We start from the raw sequence: 20,936 nt of genomic DNA on the forward strand, positions 1-20,936 counted from the left end.
AGGCAGACTATGTAGTATATGGCAGCACCCCCCACAGTCATTCACTGTAGTATAAGGCAGCACTCCCCCACAGGCAGACTCTGTAGTATAAGGCAGAACCCCCCACAGGCAGACCCTGTAGTATAAGGCAGCACCCCCCCCACAGGCAGACCCTATAGTACAAGGCAGCACCCCCCACAAGCAGACCCTGTAGTATAAGGAAGCACCCCCACAGGCAGACCCTGTAGTGTAAGGCAGAACCCCCACAGGCAGACCCTGTAGTTTAAGGCAGCAACCCCCACAGGCAGACCCTGTAGTACAAGGCAGCACCCCCCAGAGGCAGACCCTGTAGTATAAGGCAGAACCCCCACAATGAGACCCTGTAGTTTAAGGAAGGGTCTTTGGCATGCACTGAGCCTTAAAAAGGCGAGGTGCTGGTGTAACGGACCAGTGGTCCTGAGTATAAATAAGAATTTAATTCACCGCACACTCTTAATAGAATTTCGTGCAAATTTGTCATGCAAAAATAAAGTATGGTTTTATTTGTCTGGGAGCGTAACAGAGAAACACAGCTCATGCTATCTTATGAATAAGATCGCATGAGCTGTGTTTCTCTGTTACGCTCCCAGACATAAAACCATACCCTGTAGTTTAAGGCAGCACCCCCCACAGGCAGACTTTGTAGTATAAGTCAGCACCCCCCACAGGCAAACTCTGTAGTATAAGGCAGCACCCCCCACACAGGCAGACCCTGTAATATAAGGCAGCCCCCATAAAGAAAAACAATAAATACTCACCTCTCTTCTTCCTGGTTCCTGCGCTGCTCCCTGCTCCCGTTCACCTCCGGACTGCAGGTGCCGTGCAGTGACATCATCGCGCCCCCTGTCAGTGTCGGCGTCGGTGACGTCAGACGCTGAAAGGGGAATGATGGGAGAAGTCGCGTATTTTTCCTTCCCTCATCAATGTGGTCAGCTGCATCAGCAAGGTGCCAATACAGCTGACCCTGCGATGACAGGTCGGGGGCCCACTGCTGGCACCACCCCTTCCGCCTGCTCAGGGGCCCATAGCGGCCGGACGGCAGAGCAGGTAGATCAATTCTCCCTGCTCTGCTGCAGAATGTGACTGTATCGGCGTGCTGTGCACGCCAATACAGTTACACTAGCGTAGCTCCTGGTGGGCCCCCTCTGAGCACCGGGTGCGGGGCGATGGCCCCCTCTGCCCCCCGGCAGCTACGCTACTGCCGGATGAGTAACTCTGTGGAGTCCAGACTACGCAGGTGCGTTGCGCTTGCGCAGTCTGTAAAGGCTTCGGACAGAGTGACGCTCCTAGCATTATATTATAGATGTCATATACTGAGATACCTAAGCTGTGGTGCAGCATGTACTTTTTCTGATGTATTGCTGCCTGCTTATGGTTGGGCAACTCATACAGGGATAAGAATCTGCTCCCTGTGAAAATTATTCAATAACACTGACTTGGACTTATATTAATATGTGCAATTTGTGCAGTGGAGATGTGAAATAAAAATAAATAAAAATGTTTTAGGCTACTTTCACACTAGTGTCGTACGACGCACGACGAATTGCGAATTCAACGCATCCGCTGCCCCATTGTGAGGTGCGGGGAGGCGGGGGCGGAGTTCCGGCCACACATGCGCGGTCGGAAATGCTGGACACGACGCACCAAAAAACGTTACATGCAACGTTTTTTGGTGGCGACAGTCCGATGCAACCGTCGCACGACTGTTGCGACGTGTGGCAATGCGTCGCACTGCTTCACTAATGCTAGTCTATGGAGAAAAAAACGCATCCTGCAAGCACTTTTGCAGGATGCGTTTTTTCTACAAAACGACTCATAGCGACGTGCAGTGCACGACGCTAGTGTGAAAGTAGCCTTAGTCCACTCTGCAGTGACTATTATATCCTGTATCCAGTTCTAAATGAAAAATTTGGCGAAAGGTCCTCTTTAATGTAGATATCCAAGTATGGACTTTTATATCTGGGAATAGCTCCGGATCTCCTCACTGAACTCATCAGCCTCACAGGCACGGTCGGACTGGGGTGTCTGACGTCCACCAGGGGAATGGACTCTAGAGGCCCACCCTACAGCTATGTGCGAATATCTGTAAGTCGTTATCGTCATTATAGTGGAGCATCGGCTGCAAAACACAGGGGGCTCCTGCACATCTAATGTGCACCCCCATAACTGGGATGTATAATTACGGTATTTTACATTAAAGGTTCTATAGTTAAAACAAGTTCTCACCGATCCATGGGCTTCAGAGGATAGGTGATTGCTTAGGTCCGACCATTAGAAACTGCACCGATCAGAAGAATGGGGAAGTTTTATCCATGACAGGACACTTATCCCCATTTTAAAATGCAGCAGCAGTTCAGATGTCTGACAGCAGCTCCATTCATTCTCTTTGGGGCTTCCAGAAAAAAACAAGAGCTGCGCTCACAGCCACAGAGTGAATGAATGGATCAGTGGTCAAGTCAAACATGCCACTCCTGTCTAATGGAGATAAAAGTTCCACATTCTGCCAACTGGGTCCCAGCAGTCAGGCCTCCTCCACCAAAATCATACAGGGAGCAGGGAAAAGGATTAGTGGTGCATCAATGGAATCCAAATGAATACAGGTACCAGGAACAAGTGGCTGGATACCACTCAGTAGCAGTAGTAAAAAGGAAAAAAAAAGTTTCCAGCACCAGGCGTCGCTTCATAAAATCTTCAGTATTTATTTTGCCTATGAGAACTATAAGAACTTTTTTCGAAACACGTTAGGCATTTAGGGGCTGCGTCCCAGCATGATGTTTTCTTTCTTGACATGAGAAATAAATACTGAAGATTTTATGAAGAGACGCCTGGTGCTGGAACCTTTTTTTTCCTCTTTTTTTGCTACTCCCCCACCAATACCAGTCAATATGTTATCACTAATCCAGTGGAGAGGTGATTACTGTTTATCACAGGAGAACCCCTGTAAGTGCATCTCTGACACTGTGATCCAAGTATCTAAACTCTAAGGCTGTGTGCACACGTTCAGGATTTTCCGCATTTTATTGCTTTAAAAACGTGATAAAACCGCAAAAAAATGCATACATTAAGCATCCTATTATTAGAATGCAATCCGCAATTTTTGTGCACATGTTGCGTTTTTTTCCACGGTAGAATCACATTCCGGAAAAAAATGCAGCATTCATTCTTTGTGCGGAATCGCGGGGATTCCGCACACATAGGAATGCATTGATCCACTTACTTTCCCCATGTGGCTATGCCCACCATGCGGGAAGTAAGCGGATCATGTGCGGTTGGTACCCAGGGTGGAGGAGAGGAGACTCTCCTCCAGGCCCTGGAAACCAATAATTGTTAAAAAAAAAAAACCTATTAAAATAAAAAATCATTATATTCCCACCTTCCAGCGTCCCTCGCAGCATTCCCGCTTCTTGCGATGCTTCTGTTCCCAATAATGCATTGCAAAAATGACCTGTGATGACTTAGCGGTCTCGCGAGACCGCTATGTCATCTGAGGTCATTGCCGCAATGCATTATTGGGACTGGAGCATCGCGGGGACCGGAGCATCGCGAGGAGCGGGAAGACTGCTGGGGACGCCGGAAGGTGAGAATATCATGATTTTTTATTTTTTTTATTACTTTTAACGCTCTGTCTTTTTACTATTGATGCTGCATAGGCAGCATCAATAGTAAAACGTTGGTCACACTTGTCAAACACTATGTTTGACAAGTGTGACCAACCTGTCAATCAGTTTTCCAAGCGATGCTACAGATCGCTTGGAAAACGCTAGCATTCTGCAAGCTAATTACACTTGCAAAACGCTAGTGTGTAGCGGGAATACGCATGCCAATTCCGCATGCGATATACAACATGTACACTTAGCCTAATCGAAATAAAGAATCATCTCCTAATTAATATCAAAGAGAACAGATGACCGCCATACACAACACAATCCACTATACCAAGACCAATAATTCCCCATACAGGGAAGAAATACCACTACACCATGAACAGATCACATGGTGACTGAATAATACTACATATTACCAGCATATAGGCACCAAATTATACCACATAAAAGGAGAAATACCGCCACACCATAGCTAGACTACATATTCTACGGTATAGTGACTGAATAATACCACATACAGAGGATAAATACCACCACACCGTAACCAGACCACATATTACCATCAGATAGTGACTGAATACTACAATACTGATCATGAATACAAACCACAATACTAACAACACTGTTATTACCACCAGTGACATTATACACAGGAGCTCTGTATATAGTGTAGGTGTATATGTAATACAGTGACCACCAGTGACATTGTACACAGGAGCTCTGTATATCGTGTCAGCGTACAGGTAATACAGTGATCACCAGAGACAGTATACACATGAGCTCTGTATGTAGTGTCATTGTACAGGTAATACAGTGATCACCAGTGACATTATACACAGGAACTCTGCACACAGTAAATAGTGTATAGTGTGCATGTACATGTAATACACTGACTCACCGGTGACGTCTCTAGTTGAAGTCCTTCTTCTTCGCTTATCTTCTTCAGCCTGCATAGACCACCATCACTTCTTCCAGCCTGGACTCATCTCTGCAAAAAATAACACACAGTCCTCAATAGCTGATTGCTTCCAGAGCACTTTCCCCACTTTTTCCCTGAGTTCTACACTACGTCTTCTACACTACGTCAGATGAAGAAAACAGCAACATAGTGCCGCCCTGCTCAGTAACAGGACTCCCCTTTTGTTCCCTCCATGGAAAACAGTTTCCTAAAAAGTAAATTATATTACAGTAGTAATAATGTCCCTAATTGGGACCTAAAGAAATTATGCTCCCAACTTGTCACCATAAACTAATATAGTATGTTCCTCATTCTGTCACCCAAACAGTAATTAAGTCCCTCATCCTGGCCCTCTTTATCTTATAACTTCACCCAGCCTGGCCTCCTTTATTTTATAATATGCCCCAGCCTGCCCCCCTATGTCCCTGGCCCCCTGTGTCCCTTGTGAAGCCTGGCCCCCAGATTTCCATCCTGCCCCCCAGCTATCCATACTGGCCCCCATATGTCTCTTGTCCTGCCCCCTCCCATATATCTCTCCTGAACCCTCATATATCCATCCTGGTCCATTGTCCTGGCCTCCCCCCCCATAAATCCATTCCAGTTTCCCTATAAATATCCATCCTGCCCCCCCCATATATATGCATCTTGGCTCTACCATATATCCATCTTAGCCCCCATATATTTGCATCTTGGCTCCACCACATATATCCATCCTGGCTCCGCCCATATATGTCCAGCATTGTCCTGCCTCCCCCATATATCCTCCTGCCCCCATATATATCCATTCTGGCCCCCCATATATATGCATCCTGTTCTCTTGTCCTGCCCCCCAATAAATCCACCCTGGCACCCCATATAGCGATCCTGGACCCCTCATATTTATGCATCCTGACTCTACCCTACCTTACATCCACCCTGGTCGCCCATATATCTGTATCCTGCCCCCCCATATATATGCATCCTGGTCCTTTGAACTGCCTCCATATATATATCCTGGGCTTCCCATATGTATTCATACTGGCTCCCCGTGCCCCATATGTATCCTTCCTGGCCCCTCATTTATCCATCCTGGTCCTTTGTCCTGCCCTCCATATGTATCCTTCCTGGCCCCTCATATGTACCCTTCCTGGTCTTTTTCCTGCCCCCATATATCCATCCTGCCGCCCCCCTTATATCTATCCTCGTCCTTTTTTCCAGCCCTCCATATATCCATCCTGTCACCCCCCCCCCCCCCCTTATATCCATCCTGGTCCTTTTTTGCTGCCCCCATATATCCATCCTGTCCCCTTATCTTTGCTTCAAGGTGAGAGACAGAGAGGTAGACAAAGACAGAGACAGACAGAGAGACAGATAGACAGACAGAAGATTCCTCTTACCTTCCTGTGCTCCCGACAGCGGCGTTCTCCTCCTCTGCATGTCCGGAGCGCACATAGTAAAATGGCCGCTGACTTAGCAGAGGTCGGCGGGTGATGTGTGCCCATCGCATGCACCGTATGACACTAATGTCATATGCCGGTGATGATGGGTGCACAGTTGCCAGCATCGATCGGGACTTGCGACGCCGTGGTTCAGGTAATAATCGCTGCGTGCGCGCGCTCCTGTACTTTCTCTGTCTGTGCTTTTAAAGGGCCTGTGCCCCTAAAAATCACAGATTTTTTTTCTCCTCCTCTCCTTCTTCCCACTGCCAAGGGCCCCCCGGGGATTTCCCTGATACCCCACCAGGCCAGTCCGACCCTGCTCACAGGTATATTTTAGGTTCTTAATTTTGGGTGAGGTGGCCCGCAGCTGTTTCGTAAACAAAGGTCCTAACTAGGACCATCTAATTTCAGCCATAGAATTTATTTTGAGCATTGTGCAGTGTCCTTGAAGAAACCTTGTATCACTCTCAATGCAAGGTGTAATATGTAATTATTAGAGGAATCAGGGCTGGTTACAATCGTGCCTGGTTGTGTTCAATCAGCTGAATCTGTGATCTCTTAAAGTATGCTAGTTGACTACTTAAGTAACTATAAAGGGCAATAATTTTCTATTAAAGGTCAGTAAATTGGTTTGATTCTCTCTTATGAGATTTCTTCGTTTGTAAGATACTGTTTTCTACCCACTACTAGTGGGTAAAAAATAATATCCTGGTAAGTTCTTAGTCACCAACCTTTGTTTTCCTTTTAAGGTGAAGATGAACAGGAAGAGAACCAGAAGGTCAAAACTCAGAGGCCACGATCTGCAGATGAACCAGCTGTATACATGGCACAGACAGGTAAGAAGAAGCCTACAAAGCCATATTTTATCACGACACATAGTACTGTAATTTTAAAAAAGCTCTAAAACCAAGATATATTGCCTGTAATTCCATGAGATGAGAATTGATCTCTAGATTAAGCTGCTTTTATGGATACATTTTGTCACTGTGGACAATGCTGATGGGCAGTCATGGAATCATAATAATAGTAAAATATCATGATTAGAGTTGAGCGACTTTCATTTTTTTAAGATCGAGTCGGGTTTTGTGAAACCCGATTTTGTCCAGAGTCGAGTCGAGTGCAGTCGGCCGATTATCGCTAAAAGTCGGGGATCGACCGAAACACGAAACCCAATGCAAGTCAATGGGGAAGCATAGTCGGCAGTGAGTGGAGGCCAGGAAAACACCTACAGTGCCCATTTTAATGCCAAAAACATCCATTCTTGTTTCTGAAGCTTGTCAATCTTAATTAACTTTATAATAATAGTTGGGCATAGGGAATTGGGGGTCATTTGGCAAAAGTTGTGGGGGGAGTAGGGCCGGCTCAAGTTTTTCGTGGGCCCAGGAAATGCGGACTACGTCACGGCGGTGTTGTAGGGAAAGGTAAGTATTTCAACGTTGCAAGTGCTGTGATCCTGAGCAAGCAGGGGGGGCCCACTCGTTCGCATTGGCACTGGCACAGGGCCCCTCAAAGTACAGCGATGTGTGTTTGCATGGCGGGGGCGCCTCCCACCAGCAGCGACACTTTTGCGTACTCTGAGGGGCCCTGTGCCAGTGACGTCGCCAACGAGTATGCCCCCCCACCTGATGAAGGAACCTGCACTTTCATCTGCACCTTCCTCTCTGTCCCTGTGTAAGGTGGTATAACATGCGGGAAGGGGAACCTTACTTTCAGCAGGGTCAGATTCTGGCTGTGTAGAGTATAAGGGGAATGTAGTGGTCTAGGTCAATGTACCAGCAGACTCATCTAGCAGTGGCTGGGCAATGGGCAGGATGAGGAGGAAACAGATATAGGGCCAAAGAATAAAGTAGGCTAAATGCAGTTCAAAATTGGTAACAGGACTAAACAGGCGGCATTGCTTTGTTCAGTGGAGTAGCAAACCCAAGAGCAGCAGACACTGTTTCAAGGGCCTAACCACACTAGTAGGCCAAATGCAGTTTAATATCTGATAGTATAGGGCGAAAGCCAGAATGTGGAAGCTCAGCTTTGTTCAGTTGAGGACAACACCAGGCAGGGGCAGACAGACACCTTTAGTAGGCCGGAACAGCCAATTTTTAAAAAAAACAGCAGTTAGTAAGAGGCAGAAGGTAGAAGCTCAGCTTTATTCAGTTGAGGACAACACCAGGCAGGGGCAGACAGACACCTTTAGTAGGCCGGAACAGCCAATTGCATTTTTAAAAATGGTAATTTGGAACTGAAGGTTGAAGCTCAGCTTTATTCAGTTGAGGACAACACCAGGCAGGGGCAGACAGACACCTTTAGTAGGCCGGAACAGCCAATTTTTTAAAAAAACAGCAGTTAGTAAGAGGCAGAAGGTAGAAGCTCAGCTTTATTCAGTTGAGGACAACACCAGGCAGGGGCAGACAGACACCTTTAGTAGGCCGGAACAGCCAATTGCATTTTTAAAAATGGTAATTTGGAACTGAAGGTTGAAGCTCAGCTTTATTCAGTTGAGGACAACACCAGGCAGGGGCAGACAGACACCTTTAGTAGGCCGGAACAGCCAATGGCATTTTTAAAAATGGTAATTTGGAACTGAAGGTTGAAGCTCAGCTTTATTCAGTTGAGGACAACACCTGGCAGGGGCAGACAGACACCTTTAGTAGGCCGGAACAGCCAATTTTTTAAAAAAACAGCAGTTAGTAAGAGGCAGAAGGTAGAAGCTCAGCTTTATTCAGTTGAGGACAACACCAGGCAGGGGCAGACAGACACCTTTAGTAGGCCGGAACAGCCAATTGCATTTTTAAAAATGGTAATTTGGAACTGAAGGTAGAAGCTCAGCTTTATTCAGTTGAGGACAACACCAGGCAGGGGCAGACAGACACCTTTAGTAGGCCGGAACAGCCAATGGCATTTTTAAAAATGGTAATTTGGAACAGAAGGTAGAAGCTCAGCTTTATTCAGTTGAGGACAACACCAGGCAGGGGCAGACATTCACCTTTAGTAGGCCGGAACAGCCAATTTTTTAAAAAAACAGCAGTTAGTAAGAGGCAGAAGGTAGAAGCTCAGCTTTATTCAGTTGAGGACAACACCAGGCAGGGGCAGACAGACACCTTTAGTAGGCCGGAACAGCCAATTGCATTTTTAAAAATGGTAATTTGGAACTGAAGGTTGAAGCTCAGCTTTATTCAGTTGAGGACAACACCAGGCAGGGGCAGACAGACACCTTTAGTAGGCCGGAACAGCCAATTTTTAAAAAAAACAGCAGTTAGTAAGAGGCAGAAGGTAGAAGCTCAGCTTTATTCAGTTGAGGACAACACCAGGCAGGGGCAGACAGACACCTTTAGTAGGCCGGAACAGCCAATTGCATTTTTAAAAATGGTAATTTGGAACTGAAGGTTGAAGCTCAGCTTTATTCAGTTGAGGACAACACCAGGCAGGGGCAGACAGACACCTTTAGTAGGCCGGAACAGCCAATGGCATTTTTAAAAATGGTAATTTGGAACTGAAGGTTGAAGCTCAGCTTTATTCAGTTGAGGACAACACCTGGCAGGGGCAGACAGACACCTTTAGTAGGCCGGAACAGCCAATTTTTTAAAAAAACAGCAGTTAGTAAGAGGCAGAAGGTAGAAGCTCAGCTTTATTCAGTTGAGGACAACACCAGGCAGGGGCAGACAGACACCTTTAGTAGGCCGGAACAGCCAATTGCATTTTTAAAAATGGTAATTTGGAACTGAAGGTTGAAGCTCAGCTTTATTCAGTTGATGACAACACCAGGCAGGGGCAGACAGACACCTTTAGTAGGCCGGAACAGCCAATGGCATTTTTAAAAATGGTAATTTGGAACAGAAGGTAGAAGCTCAGCTTTATTCAGTTGAGGACAACACCAGGCAGGGGCAGACATTCACCTTTAGTAGGCCGGAACAGCCAATTTTTAAAAAAAACAGCAGTTAGTAAGAGGCAGAAGGTAGAAGCTCAGCTTTATTCAGTTGAGGACAACACCAGGCAGGGGCAGACAGACACCTTTAGTAGGCCGGAACAGCCAATTGCATTTTTAAAAATGGTAATTTGGAACTGAAGGTTGAAGCTCAGCTTTATTCAGTTGAGGACAACACCAGGCAGGGGCAGACAGACACCTTTAGTAGGCCGGAACAGCCAATGGCATTTTTAAAAATGGTAATTTGGAACTGAAGGTTGAAGCTCAGCTTTATTCAGTTGAGGACAACACCTGGCAGGGGCAGACAGACACCTTTAGTAGGCCGGAACAGCCAATTTTTTAAAAAAACAGCAGTTAGTAAGAGGCAGAAGGTAGAAGCTCAGCTTTATTCAGTTGAGGACAACACCAGGCAGGGGCAGACAGACACCTTTAGTAGGCCGGAACAGCCAATTGCATTTTTAAAAATGGTAATTTGGAACTGAAGGTTGAAGCTCAGCTTTATTCAGTTGAGGACAACACCAGGCAGGGGCAGACAGACACCTTTAGTAGGCCGGAACAGCCAATGGCATTTTTAAAAATGGTAATTTGGAACAGAAGGTAGAAGCTCAGCTTTATTCAGTTGAGGACAACACCAGGCAGGGGCAGACATTCACCTTTAGTAGGCCGGAACAGCCAATTTTTTAAAAAAACAGCAGTTAGTAAGAGGCAGAAGGTAGAAGCTCAGCTTTATTCAGTTGAGGACAACACCAGGCAGGGGCAGACAGACACCTTTAGTAGGCCGGAACAGCCAATTGCATTTTTAAAAATGGTAATTTGGAACTGAAGGTTGAAGCTCAGCTTTATTCAGTTGAGGACAACACCAGGCAGGGGCAGACAGACACCTTTAGTAGGCCGGAACAGCCAATTTTTTAAAAAAACAGCAGTTAGTAAGAGGCAGAAGGTAGAAGCTCAGCTTTATTCAGTTGAGGACAACACCAGGCAGGGGCAGACAGACACCTTTAGTAGGCCGGAACAGCCAATTGCATTTTTAAAAATGGTAATTTGGAACTGAAGGTTGAAGCTCAGCTTTATTCAGTTGAGGACAACACCAGGCAGGGGCAGACAGACACCTTTAGTAGGCCGGAACAGCCAATGGCATTTTTAAAAATGGTAATTTGGAACTGAAGGTTGAAGCTCAGCTTTATTCAGTTGAGGACAACACCTGGCAGGGGCAGACAGACACCTTTAGTAGGCCGGAACAGCCAATTTTTTAAAAAAACAGCAGTTAGTAAGAGGCAGAAGGTAGAAGCTCAGCTTTATTCAGTTGAGGACAACACCAGGCAGGGGCAGACAGACACCTTTAGTAGGCCGGAACAGCCAATTGCATTTTTAAAAATGGTAATTTGGAACTGAAGGTTGAAGCTCAGCTTTATTCAGTTGATGACAACACCAGGCAGGGGCAGACAGACACCTTTAGTAGGCCGGAACAGCCAATGGCATTTTTAAAAATGGTAATTTGGAACAGAAGGTAGAAGCTCAGCTTTATTCAGTTGAGGACAACACCAGGCAGGGGCAGACATTCACCTTTAGTAGGCCGGAACAGCCAATTTTTAAAAAAAACAGCAGTTAGTAAGAGGCAGAAGGTAGAAGCTCAGCTTTATTCAGTTGAGGACAACACCAGGCAGGGGCAGACAGACACCTTTAGTAGGCCGGAACAGCCAATTGCATTTTTAAAAATGGTAATTTGGAACTGAAGGTTGAAGCTCAGCTTTATTCAGTTGAGGACAACACCAGGCAGGGGCAGACAGACACCTTTAGTAGGCCGGAACAGCCAATTTTTTAAAAAAACAGCAGTTAGTAAGAGGCAGAAGGTAGAAGCTCAGCTTTATTCAGTTGAGGACAACACCAGGCAGGGGCAGACAGACACCTTTAGTAGGCCGGAACAGCCAATTTTTTAAAAAAACAGCAGTTAGTAAGAGGCAGAAGGTAGAAGCTCAGCTTTATTCAGTTGAGGACAACACCAGGCAGGGGCAGACAGACACCTTTAGTAGGCCGGAACAGCCAATTGCATTTTTAAAAATGGTAATTTGGAACTGAAGGTTGAAGCTCAGCTTTATTCAGTTGAGGACAACACCAGGCAGGGGCAGACAGACACCTTTAGTAGGCCGGAACAGCCAATGGCATTTTTAAAAATGGTAATTTGGAACTGAAGGTTGAAGCTCAGCTTTATTCAGTTGAGGACAACACCTGGCAGGGGCAGACAGACACCTTTAGTAGGCCGGAACAGCCAATTTTTTAAAAAAACAGCAGTTAGTAAGAGGCAGAAGGTAGAAGCTCAGCTTTATTCAGTTGAGGACAACACCAGGCAGGGGCAGACAGACACCTTTAGTAGGCCGGAACAGCCAATTGCATTTTTAAAAATGGTAATTTGGAACTGAAGGTTGAAGCTCAGCTTTATTCAGTTGAGGACAACACCAGGCAGGGGCAGACAGACACCTTTAGTAGGCCGGAACAGCCAATGGCATTTTTAAAAATGGTAATTTGGAACAGAAGGTAGAAGCTCAGCTTTATTCAGTTGAGGACAACACCAGGCAGGGGCAGACATTCACCTTTAGTAGGCCGGAACAGCCAATTTTTTAAAAAAACAGCAGTTAGTAAGAGGCAGAAGGTAGAAGCTCAGCTTTATTCAGTTGAGGACAACACCAGGCAGGGGCAGACAGACACCTTTAGTAGGCCGGAACAGCCAATTGCATTTTTAAAAATGGTAATTTGGAACTGAAGGTTGAAGCTCAGCTTTATTCAGTTGAGGACAACACCAGGCAGGGGCAGACAGACACCTTTAGTAGGCCGGAACAGCCAATTTTTTAAAAAAACAGCAGTTAGTAAGAGGCAGAAGGTAGAAGCTCAGCTTTATTCAGTTGAGGACAACACCAGGCAGGGGCAGACAGACACCTTTAGTAGGCCGGAACAGCCAATTGCATTTTTAAAAATGGTAATTTGGAACTGAAGGTTGAAGCTCAGCTTTATTCAGTTGAGGACAACACCAGGCAGGGGCAGACAGACACCTTTAGTAGGCCGGAACAGCCAATGGCATTTTTAAAAATGGTAATTTGGAACTGAAGGTTGAAGCTCAGCTTTATTCAGTTGAGGACAACACCTGGCAGGGGCAGACAGACACCTTTAGTAGGCCGGAACAGCCAATTTTTTTAAAAAAACAGCAGTTAGTAAGAGGCAGAAGGTAGAAGCTCAGCTTTATTCAGTTGAGGACAACACCAGGCAGGGGCAGACAGACACCTTTAGTAGGCCGGAACAGCCAATTGCATTTTTAAAAATGGTAATTTGGAACTGAAGGTTGAAGCTCAGCTTTATTCAGTTGAGGACAACACCAGGCAGGGGCAGACAGACACCTTTAGTAGGCCGGAACAGCCAATGGCATTTTTAAAAATGGTAATTTGGAACAGAAGGTAGAAGCTCAGCTTTATTCAGTTGAGGACAACACCAGGCAGGGGCAGACATTCACCTTTAGTAGGCCGGAACAGCCAATTTTTTAAAAAAACAGCAGTTAGTAAGAGGCAGAAGGTAGAAGCTCAGCTTTATTCAGTTGAGGACAACACCAGGCAGGGGCAGACAGACACCTTTAGTAGGCCGGAACAGCCAATTGCATTTTTAAAAATGGTAATTTGGAACTGAAGGTTGAAGCTCAGCTTTATTCAGTTGAGGACAACACCAGGCAGGGGCAGACAGACACCTTTAGTAGGCCGGAACAGCCAATTTTTTAAAAAAACAGCAGTTAGTAAGAGGCAGAAGGTAGAAGCTCAGCTTTATTCAGTTGAGGACAACACCAGGCAGGGGCAGACAGACACCTTTAGTAGGCCGGAACAGCCAATGGCATTTTTAAAAATGGTAATTTGGAACTGAAGGTAGAAGCTCAGCTTTATTCAGTTGAGGACAACACCAGGCAGGGGCAGACAGACACCTTTAGTAGGCCGGAACAGCCAATTGCATTTTTAAAAATGGTAATTTGGAACTGAAGGTTGAAGCTCAGCTTTATTCAGTTGAGGACAACACCAGGCAGGGGCAGACAGACACCTTTAGTAGGCCGGAACAGCCAATTTTTTAAAAAAACAGCAGTTAGTAAGAGGCAGAAGGTAGAAGCTCAGCTTTATTCAGTTGAGGACAACACCAGGCAGGAGCAGACAGACACCTTTAGTAGGCCGCAACAGCCAATTGCATTTTTAAAAATGGTAATTTGGAACTGAAGGTTGAAGCTCAGCTTTATTCAGTTGAGGACAACACCAGGCAGGGGCAGACAGACACCTTTAGTAGGCCGGAACAGCCAATGGCATTTTTAAAAATGGTAATTTGGAACTGAAGGTTGAAGCTCAGCTTTATTCAGTTGAGGACAACACCTGGCAGGGGCAGACAGACACCTTTAGTAGGCCGGAACAGCCAATTTTTTAAAAAAAACAGCAGTTAGTAAGAGGCAGAAGGTAGAAGCTCAGCTTTATTCAGTTGAGGACAACACCAGGCAGGGGCAGACAGACACCTTTAGTAGGCCGGAACAGCCAATTGCATTTTTAAAAATGGTAATTTGGAACTGAAGGTTGAAGCTCAGCTTTATTCAGTTGAGGACAACACCAGGCAGGGGCAGACAGACACCTTTAGTAGGCCGGAACAGCCAATGGCATTTTTAAAAATGGTAATTTGGAACAGAAGGTAGAAGCTCAGCTTTATTCAGTTGAGGACAACACCAGGCAGGGGCAGACATTCACCTTTAGTAGGCCGGAACAGCCAATTTTTTAAAAAAACAGCAGTTAGTAAGAGGCAGAAGGTAGAAGCTCAGCTTTATTCAGTTGAGGACAACACCAGGCAGGGGCAGACAGACACCTTTAGTAGGCCGGAACAGCCAATTGCATTTTTAAAAATGGTAATTTGGAACTGAAGGTTGAAGCTCAGCTTTATTCAGTTGAGGACAACACCAGGCAGGGGCAGACAGACACCTTTAGTAGGCCGGAACAGCCAATTTTTTAAAAAAACAGCAGTTAGTAAGAGGCAGAAGGTAGAAGCTCAGCTTTATTCAGTTGAGGACAACACCAGGCAGGGGCAGACAGACACCTTTAGTAGGCCGGAACAGCCAATGGCATTTTTAAAAATGGTAATTTGGAACTGAAGGTTGAAGCTCAGCTTTATTCAGTTGAGGACAACACCTGGCAGGGGCAGACAGACACCTTTAGTAGGCCGGAACAGCCAATTTTTTAAAAAAACAGCAGTTAGTAAGAGGCAGAAGGTAGAAGCTCAGCTTTATTCAGTTGAGGACAACACCAGGCAGGGGCAGACAGACACCTTTAGTAGGCCGGAACAGCCAATTGCATTTTTAAAAATGGTAATTTGGAACTGAACGTAGAAGCTCAGCTTTATTCAGTTGAGGACAACACCAGGCAGGGGCAGACAGACACCTTTAGTAGGCCGGAACAGCCAATGGCATTTTTAAAAATGGTAATTTGGAACAGAAGGTAGAAGCTCAGCTTTATTCAGTTGAGGACAACACCAGGCAGGGGCAGACATTCACCTTTAGTAGGCCGGAACAGCCAATTTTTTAAAAAAACAGCAGTTAGTAAGAGGCAGAAGGTAGAAGCTCAGCTTTATTCAGTTGAGGACAACACCAGGCAGGGGCAGACAGACACCTTTAGTAGGCCGGAACAGCCAATTGCATTTTTAAAAATGGTAATTTGGAACTGAAGGTTGAAGCTCAGCTTTATTCAGTTGAGGACAACACCAGGCAGGGGCAGACAGACACCTTTAGTAGGCCGGAACAGCCAATGGCATTTTTAAAAATGGTAATTTGGAACAGAAGGTAGAAGCTCAGCTTTATTCAGTTGAGGACAACACCAGGCAGGGGCAGACATTCACCTTTAGTAGGCCGGAACAGCCAATTTTTTAAAAAAACAGCAGTTAGTAAGAGGCAGAAGGTAGAAGCTCAGCTTTATTCAGTTGAGGACAACACCAGGCAGGGGCAGACAGACACCTTTAGTAGGCCGGAACAGCCAATGGCATTTTTAAAAATGGTAATTTGGAACTGAAGGTTGAAGCTCAGCTTTATTCAGTTGAGGACAACACCTGGCAGGGGCAGACAGACACCTTTAGTAGGCCGGAACAGCCAATTTTTTAAAAAAACAGCAGTTAGTAAGAGGCAGAAGGTAGAAGCTCAGCTTTATTCAGTTGAGGACAACACCAGGCAGGGGCACACAGACACCTTTAGTAGGCCGGAACAGCCAATTGCATTTTTAAAAATGGTAATTTGGAACTGAAGGTTGAAGCTCAGCTTTATTCAGTTGAGGACAACACCAGGCAGGGGCAGACAGACACCTTTAGTAGGCCGGAACAGCCAATTGCATTTTTAAAAATGGTAATTTGGAACTGAAGGTTGAAGCTCAGCTTTATTCAGTTGAGGACAACACCAGGCAGGGGCAGACAGACACCTTTAGTAGGCCGGAACAGCCAATTTTATAAAAAAAAAGCAGTTAATAAGAGGCAGAAGGTAGAAGCTCAGCTTTATTCAGTTGCAGCTTCTTGGCAATAATATAAAGAAGACGCGACAGGACAACACTCGGTGGATGCCATATCTGTGTTTTCAATGGAAAAAAACCTTTCAGTTAACTACTTGCAGGAGCAAGTTTTTGTAGCTGGTGGACAATTTTTTTAAAAAAAAGCAGTTAATAAGAGGCAGAAGGTAGAAGCTCAGCTTTATTCAGTTGCAGCTTCTTGGCAATAATATAAAGAAGACGCGACAGGACAACACTCGGTGGATGCCATATCTGTGTTTTCAATGGAAAAAAACCTTTCAGTTAACTACTTGCAGGAGCAAGTTTTTGTAGCTGGTGGACAATTTTTTTTAAAAAAAGCAGTTAATAAGAGGCAGAAGGTAGAAGCTCAGCTTTATTCAGTTGCAGCTTCTTGGCAATAATATAAAGAAGACGCGACAGGACAACACTCGGTGGATGCCATATCTGTGTTTTCAATGGAAAAAAACCTTTCAGTTAACTACTTGCAGGAGCAAGTTTTTGTAGCTGGTGGACAATTTTTTTAAAAAAAAGCAGTTAATAAGAGGCAGAAGGTAGAAGCTCAGCTTTATTCAGTTGCAGCTTCTTGGCAATAATATAAAGAAGACTCGACAGGACAACACTCGGTGGATGCCATATCTGTGTTTTCAATGGAAAAAAACCTTTCAGTTAACTACTTGCAGGAGCAAGTTTTTGTAGCTGGTGGACAATTTTTTTTAAAAAAAGCAGTTAATAAGAGGCAGAAGGTAGAAGCTCAGCTTTATTCAGTTGCAGCTTCTTGGCAATAATATAAAGAAGACGCGACAGGACAACACTCGGTGGATGCCATATCTGTGTTTTCAATGGAAAAAAACCTTTCAGTTAACTACTTGCAGGAGCAAGTTTTTGTAGCTGGTGGACAATTTTTTTAAAAAAAAGCAGTTAATAAGAGGCAGAAGGTAGAAGCTCAGCTTTATTCAGTTGCAGCTTCTTGGCAATAATATAAAGAAGACGCGACAGGACAACACTCGGTGGATGCCATATCTGTGTTTTCAATGGAAAAAAACCTTTCAGTTAACTACTTGCAGGAGAAAGTTTTTGTAGCTGGTGGCCAATTTTTGTACTGTACCAGTTTTTTGTTGTATGTGTTTTTGTTTTTAATGTTAAAATGTCTGCATTTGATATCTCTCCAGTATTTTCTTTTTTATAAGCAAAATGCTGCAGTTTTACATCGGTTACATGGATACACAGGCAGCTTGGTGGTGAGTGGAGGAGTATTTAAAGTAGGGACCGCAGACAGGCTATCAAAGGCCTAAAATAACAAACAATAGGCTCATGGCAGCTTTACAGCGGTTACATGGATACACAGGCAGCTTGGTGGTGAGTGGAGGAGTATTTAAAGTAGGGACCGCAGACAGGCTATCAAAGGCCTAAAATAACAAACAATAGGCTCATGGCAGCTTTACAGCGGTTACATGGATACACAGGCAGCTTGGTGGTGAGTGGAGGAGTATTTAAAGTAGGGACCGCAGACAGGCTATCAAAGGCCTAAAATAACAAACAATAGGCTCATGGCAGTTTTACAGCGGTTACATGGATACACAGGCAGCTTGGTGGTGAGTGGAGGAGTATTTAAAGTAGGGACCGCAGACAGGCTATCAAAGGCCTAAAATAACAAACAATAGGCTCATGGCAGTTTTACAGCGGTTACATGGATACACGGGCAGGCAGCTGGTGATGAGTGGAGGAGTATTTAAAGTAGGGACCGCAGACAGGCTATCAAAGGCCTAAAATAACAAACAATAGGCTCATGGCAGCTTTACAGCGGTTACATGGATACACAGGCAGCTTGGTGGTGAGTGGAGGAGTATTTAAAGTAGGGACCGCAGACAGGCTATCAAAGGCCTAAAATAACAAACAATAGGCTCATGGCAGTTTTACAGCGGTTACATGGATACACGGGCAGGCAGCTGGTGATGAGTGGAGGAGTATTTAAAGTACGGACCGCAGACAGGCTATCAAAGGCCTAAAATAACAAACAATAGGCTCATGGCAGCTTTACAGCGGTTACATGGATACACAGGCAGCTTGGTGGTGAGTGGAGGAGTATTTAAAGTAGGGACCGCAGACAGGCTATCAAAGGCCTAAAATAACAAACAATAGGCTCATGGCAGTTTTACAGCGGTTACATGGATACACGGGCAGGCAGCTTGGTGGTGAGTGGAGGAGTATTTAAAGTAGGGACCGCAGACAGGCTATCAAAGGCCTAAAATAACAAACAATAGGCTCATGGCAGTTTTACAGCGGTTACATGGATACACGGGCAGGCAGCTGGTGATGAGTGGAGGAGTATTTAAAGTAGGGACCGCAGACAGGCTATCAAAGGCCTAAAATAACAAACAATAGGCTCATGGCAGTTTTACAGCGGTTACATGGATACACGGGCAGGCAGCTGGTGATGAGTGGAGGAGTATTTAAAGTAGGGACCGCAGACAGGCTATCAAAGGCCTAAAATAACAAACAATAGGCTCATGGCAGTTTTACAGCGGTTACATGGATACACGGGCAGGCAGCTGGTGATGAGTGGAGGAGTATTTAAAGTAGGGACCGCAGACAGGCTATCAAAGGCCTAAAATAACAAACAATAGGCTCATGGCAGCTTTACAGCGGTTACATGGATACACGGGCAGGCAGCTGGTGATGAGTGGAGGAGTATTTAAAGTAGGGACCGCAGACAGGCTATCAAAGGCCTAAAATAACAAACAATAGGCTCATGGCAGCTTTACAGCGGTTACATGGATACACAGGCAGCTTGGTGGTGAGTGGAGGAGTAGTGCAAGGAGTGTCTGTCCCAGTACTCCCAAAATATAAATAGATGTTAATGTCTCGCAAAACAACCAAAACAAAAAAAAAGGTGGCATACTTAGGTACAGGGGTGGGCTCATCTACTGAGTTTCTGACATAGTAATTTGGCAGTAACTATTTAATGGTGCCAATATAGGACACAGACACAGACTACTTTAAGTTGCATCATAGATGTCTACAAATTTGTATTGTCAGTGCCAGACATTGAATGATGTCAGCGAATAGACTAAAGATTGGTGGAGCTGTGCGACATAATTTTGCACGTGGTAGAGCACATTTTGAGCTGGGGTAGGGGGGAACTCTCTTGAGGCCGGCGGGACCGCCCCAGGGCCCCTCATGTTACAACGGTGTGTCTGACGTTGGGTGCGCACCACCACCGCCAGAGACACTACATTGTACTATGAGGGACCCAGTAGCAATGCCGTCAACCAAAAGCGAGCACACCCACCTCTTCAGACAAACAGCAGTCTCACGGGTGCTTGCGCCAAGTCGTGATACCACGGCCCCGTGTGGGGAGTTTTGCCATTTAGGGAGGTGTAAACATGTCGTATGCTGTACAATCAGCTGCAGCAAATTAGACATTAGAAAAGTAATTCACAGGCAAGAGCTTTTCATAGGAAAGCTAGGTGTCGGCCGGGCAAGGTGGGGCAAAAGATTTCGAAATCCAGTTGTGGTTCATTTTAATGAATGTTAGATCGTCAACATTTTGGGTAGCCAGACGAGTCCTTTTTTCGGTTAATATTGAACCTGCAGCACTGAATACTCTTTCTGATAGGACACTTGCTGCCGGGCAAGCAAGCTCCTGCAATGCATATTCTGCCAATTCTGGCCAGGTGTCTAATTTGGAGGCCCAGTAATCAAATGGGAATGACGGTTGAGGGAGAACATCGATAAGGGATGAAAAATAGTTAGTAACCATACTGGACAAATGTTGTCTCCTGTCACTTTCAATTGATGCAGCAGTACCTGTCCTGTCTGCGGTCATAGCAAAATCACTCCACAACCTGGTCAGAAAACCCCTCTGTCCAACGCCACTTCTGATGTGTGCACCCCTAACACTCCTAGTCTGCTGCCCCCTGGAGCTCGTGTGAGAACGATCACGTGCGCTGTGTGCTGGGAATGCCTGAAGCAAACGGTCAACAAGAGTTGATTGTTTGGTTGCTAATATTAGTTCCAAGTTCTCATGTGGCATAATATTTTGCAATTTGCCTTTATAGCGTGGATCAAGGAGGCAGGCCAACCAGTAATCGTCATTGTTCATCATTTTCGTAATGCGTGTGTCCCTTTTTAGGATACGTAAGGCATAATCCGCCATGTGGGCCAAAGTTCCAGTTGTCAAATCTCCGGTTGTGATTGGTTGAGGGGCAGTTGCAGGCAAATCTACGTCACTTGTGTCCCTCAAAAAACCAGAACCCGGCCGTGACACGCAACCAATTTCCTGTGCCCCCGGGAAAGGTTCGGCATTAAAAATATACTCATCCCCATCATCCTCCTCGTCCTCCACCTCCTCTTCGCCCGCTACCTCGTCCTGTACACTGCCCTGACCAGACAATGGCTGACTGTCATCAAGGCTTTCCTCTTCCTCTGGTGCAGACGCCTGCTCCTTTATGTGCGTCAAACTTTGCATCAGCAGACGCA

The 20,936-nt window shown here is 45.5% G+C and overlaps 1 protein-coding gene across 10 annotated transcripts in view; it reads left to right on the top strand.

Moving 5' to 3' along the window:
- Positions 1-20,936, top strand: part of ADGRB2 (adhesion G protein-coupled receptor B2) — a 666,055-nt gene that overhangs the window by 480,450 nt on the left and 164,669 nt on the right. For all 10 annotated transcript variants that reach the window (XM_077296045.1, XM_077296046.1, XM_077296050.1 and 7 more), the window contains exon 3: positions 6,749-6,835. In XM_077296045.1, the coding sequence (XP_077152160.1) occupies positions 6,749-6,835 (87 nt within the window). The remainder of the gene's footprint in view (positions 1-6,748; positions 6,836-20,936) is intronic.

This window comes from Ranitomeya variabilis, chromosome 3 (genome assembly GCF_051348905.1).
Source record: "Ranitomeya variabilis isolate aRanVar5 chromosome 3, aRanVar5.hap1, whole genome shotgun sequence".
In the NCBI taxonomy this organism is placed as follows: Eukaryota; Metazoa; Chordata; class Amphibia; order Anura; family Dendrobatidae; genus Ranitomeya; species Ranitomeya variabilis.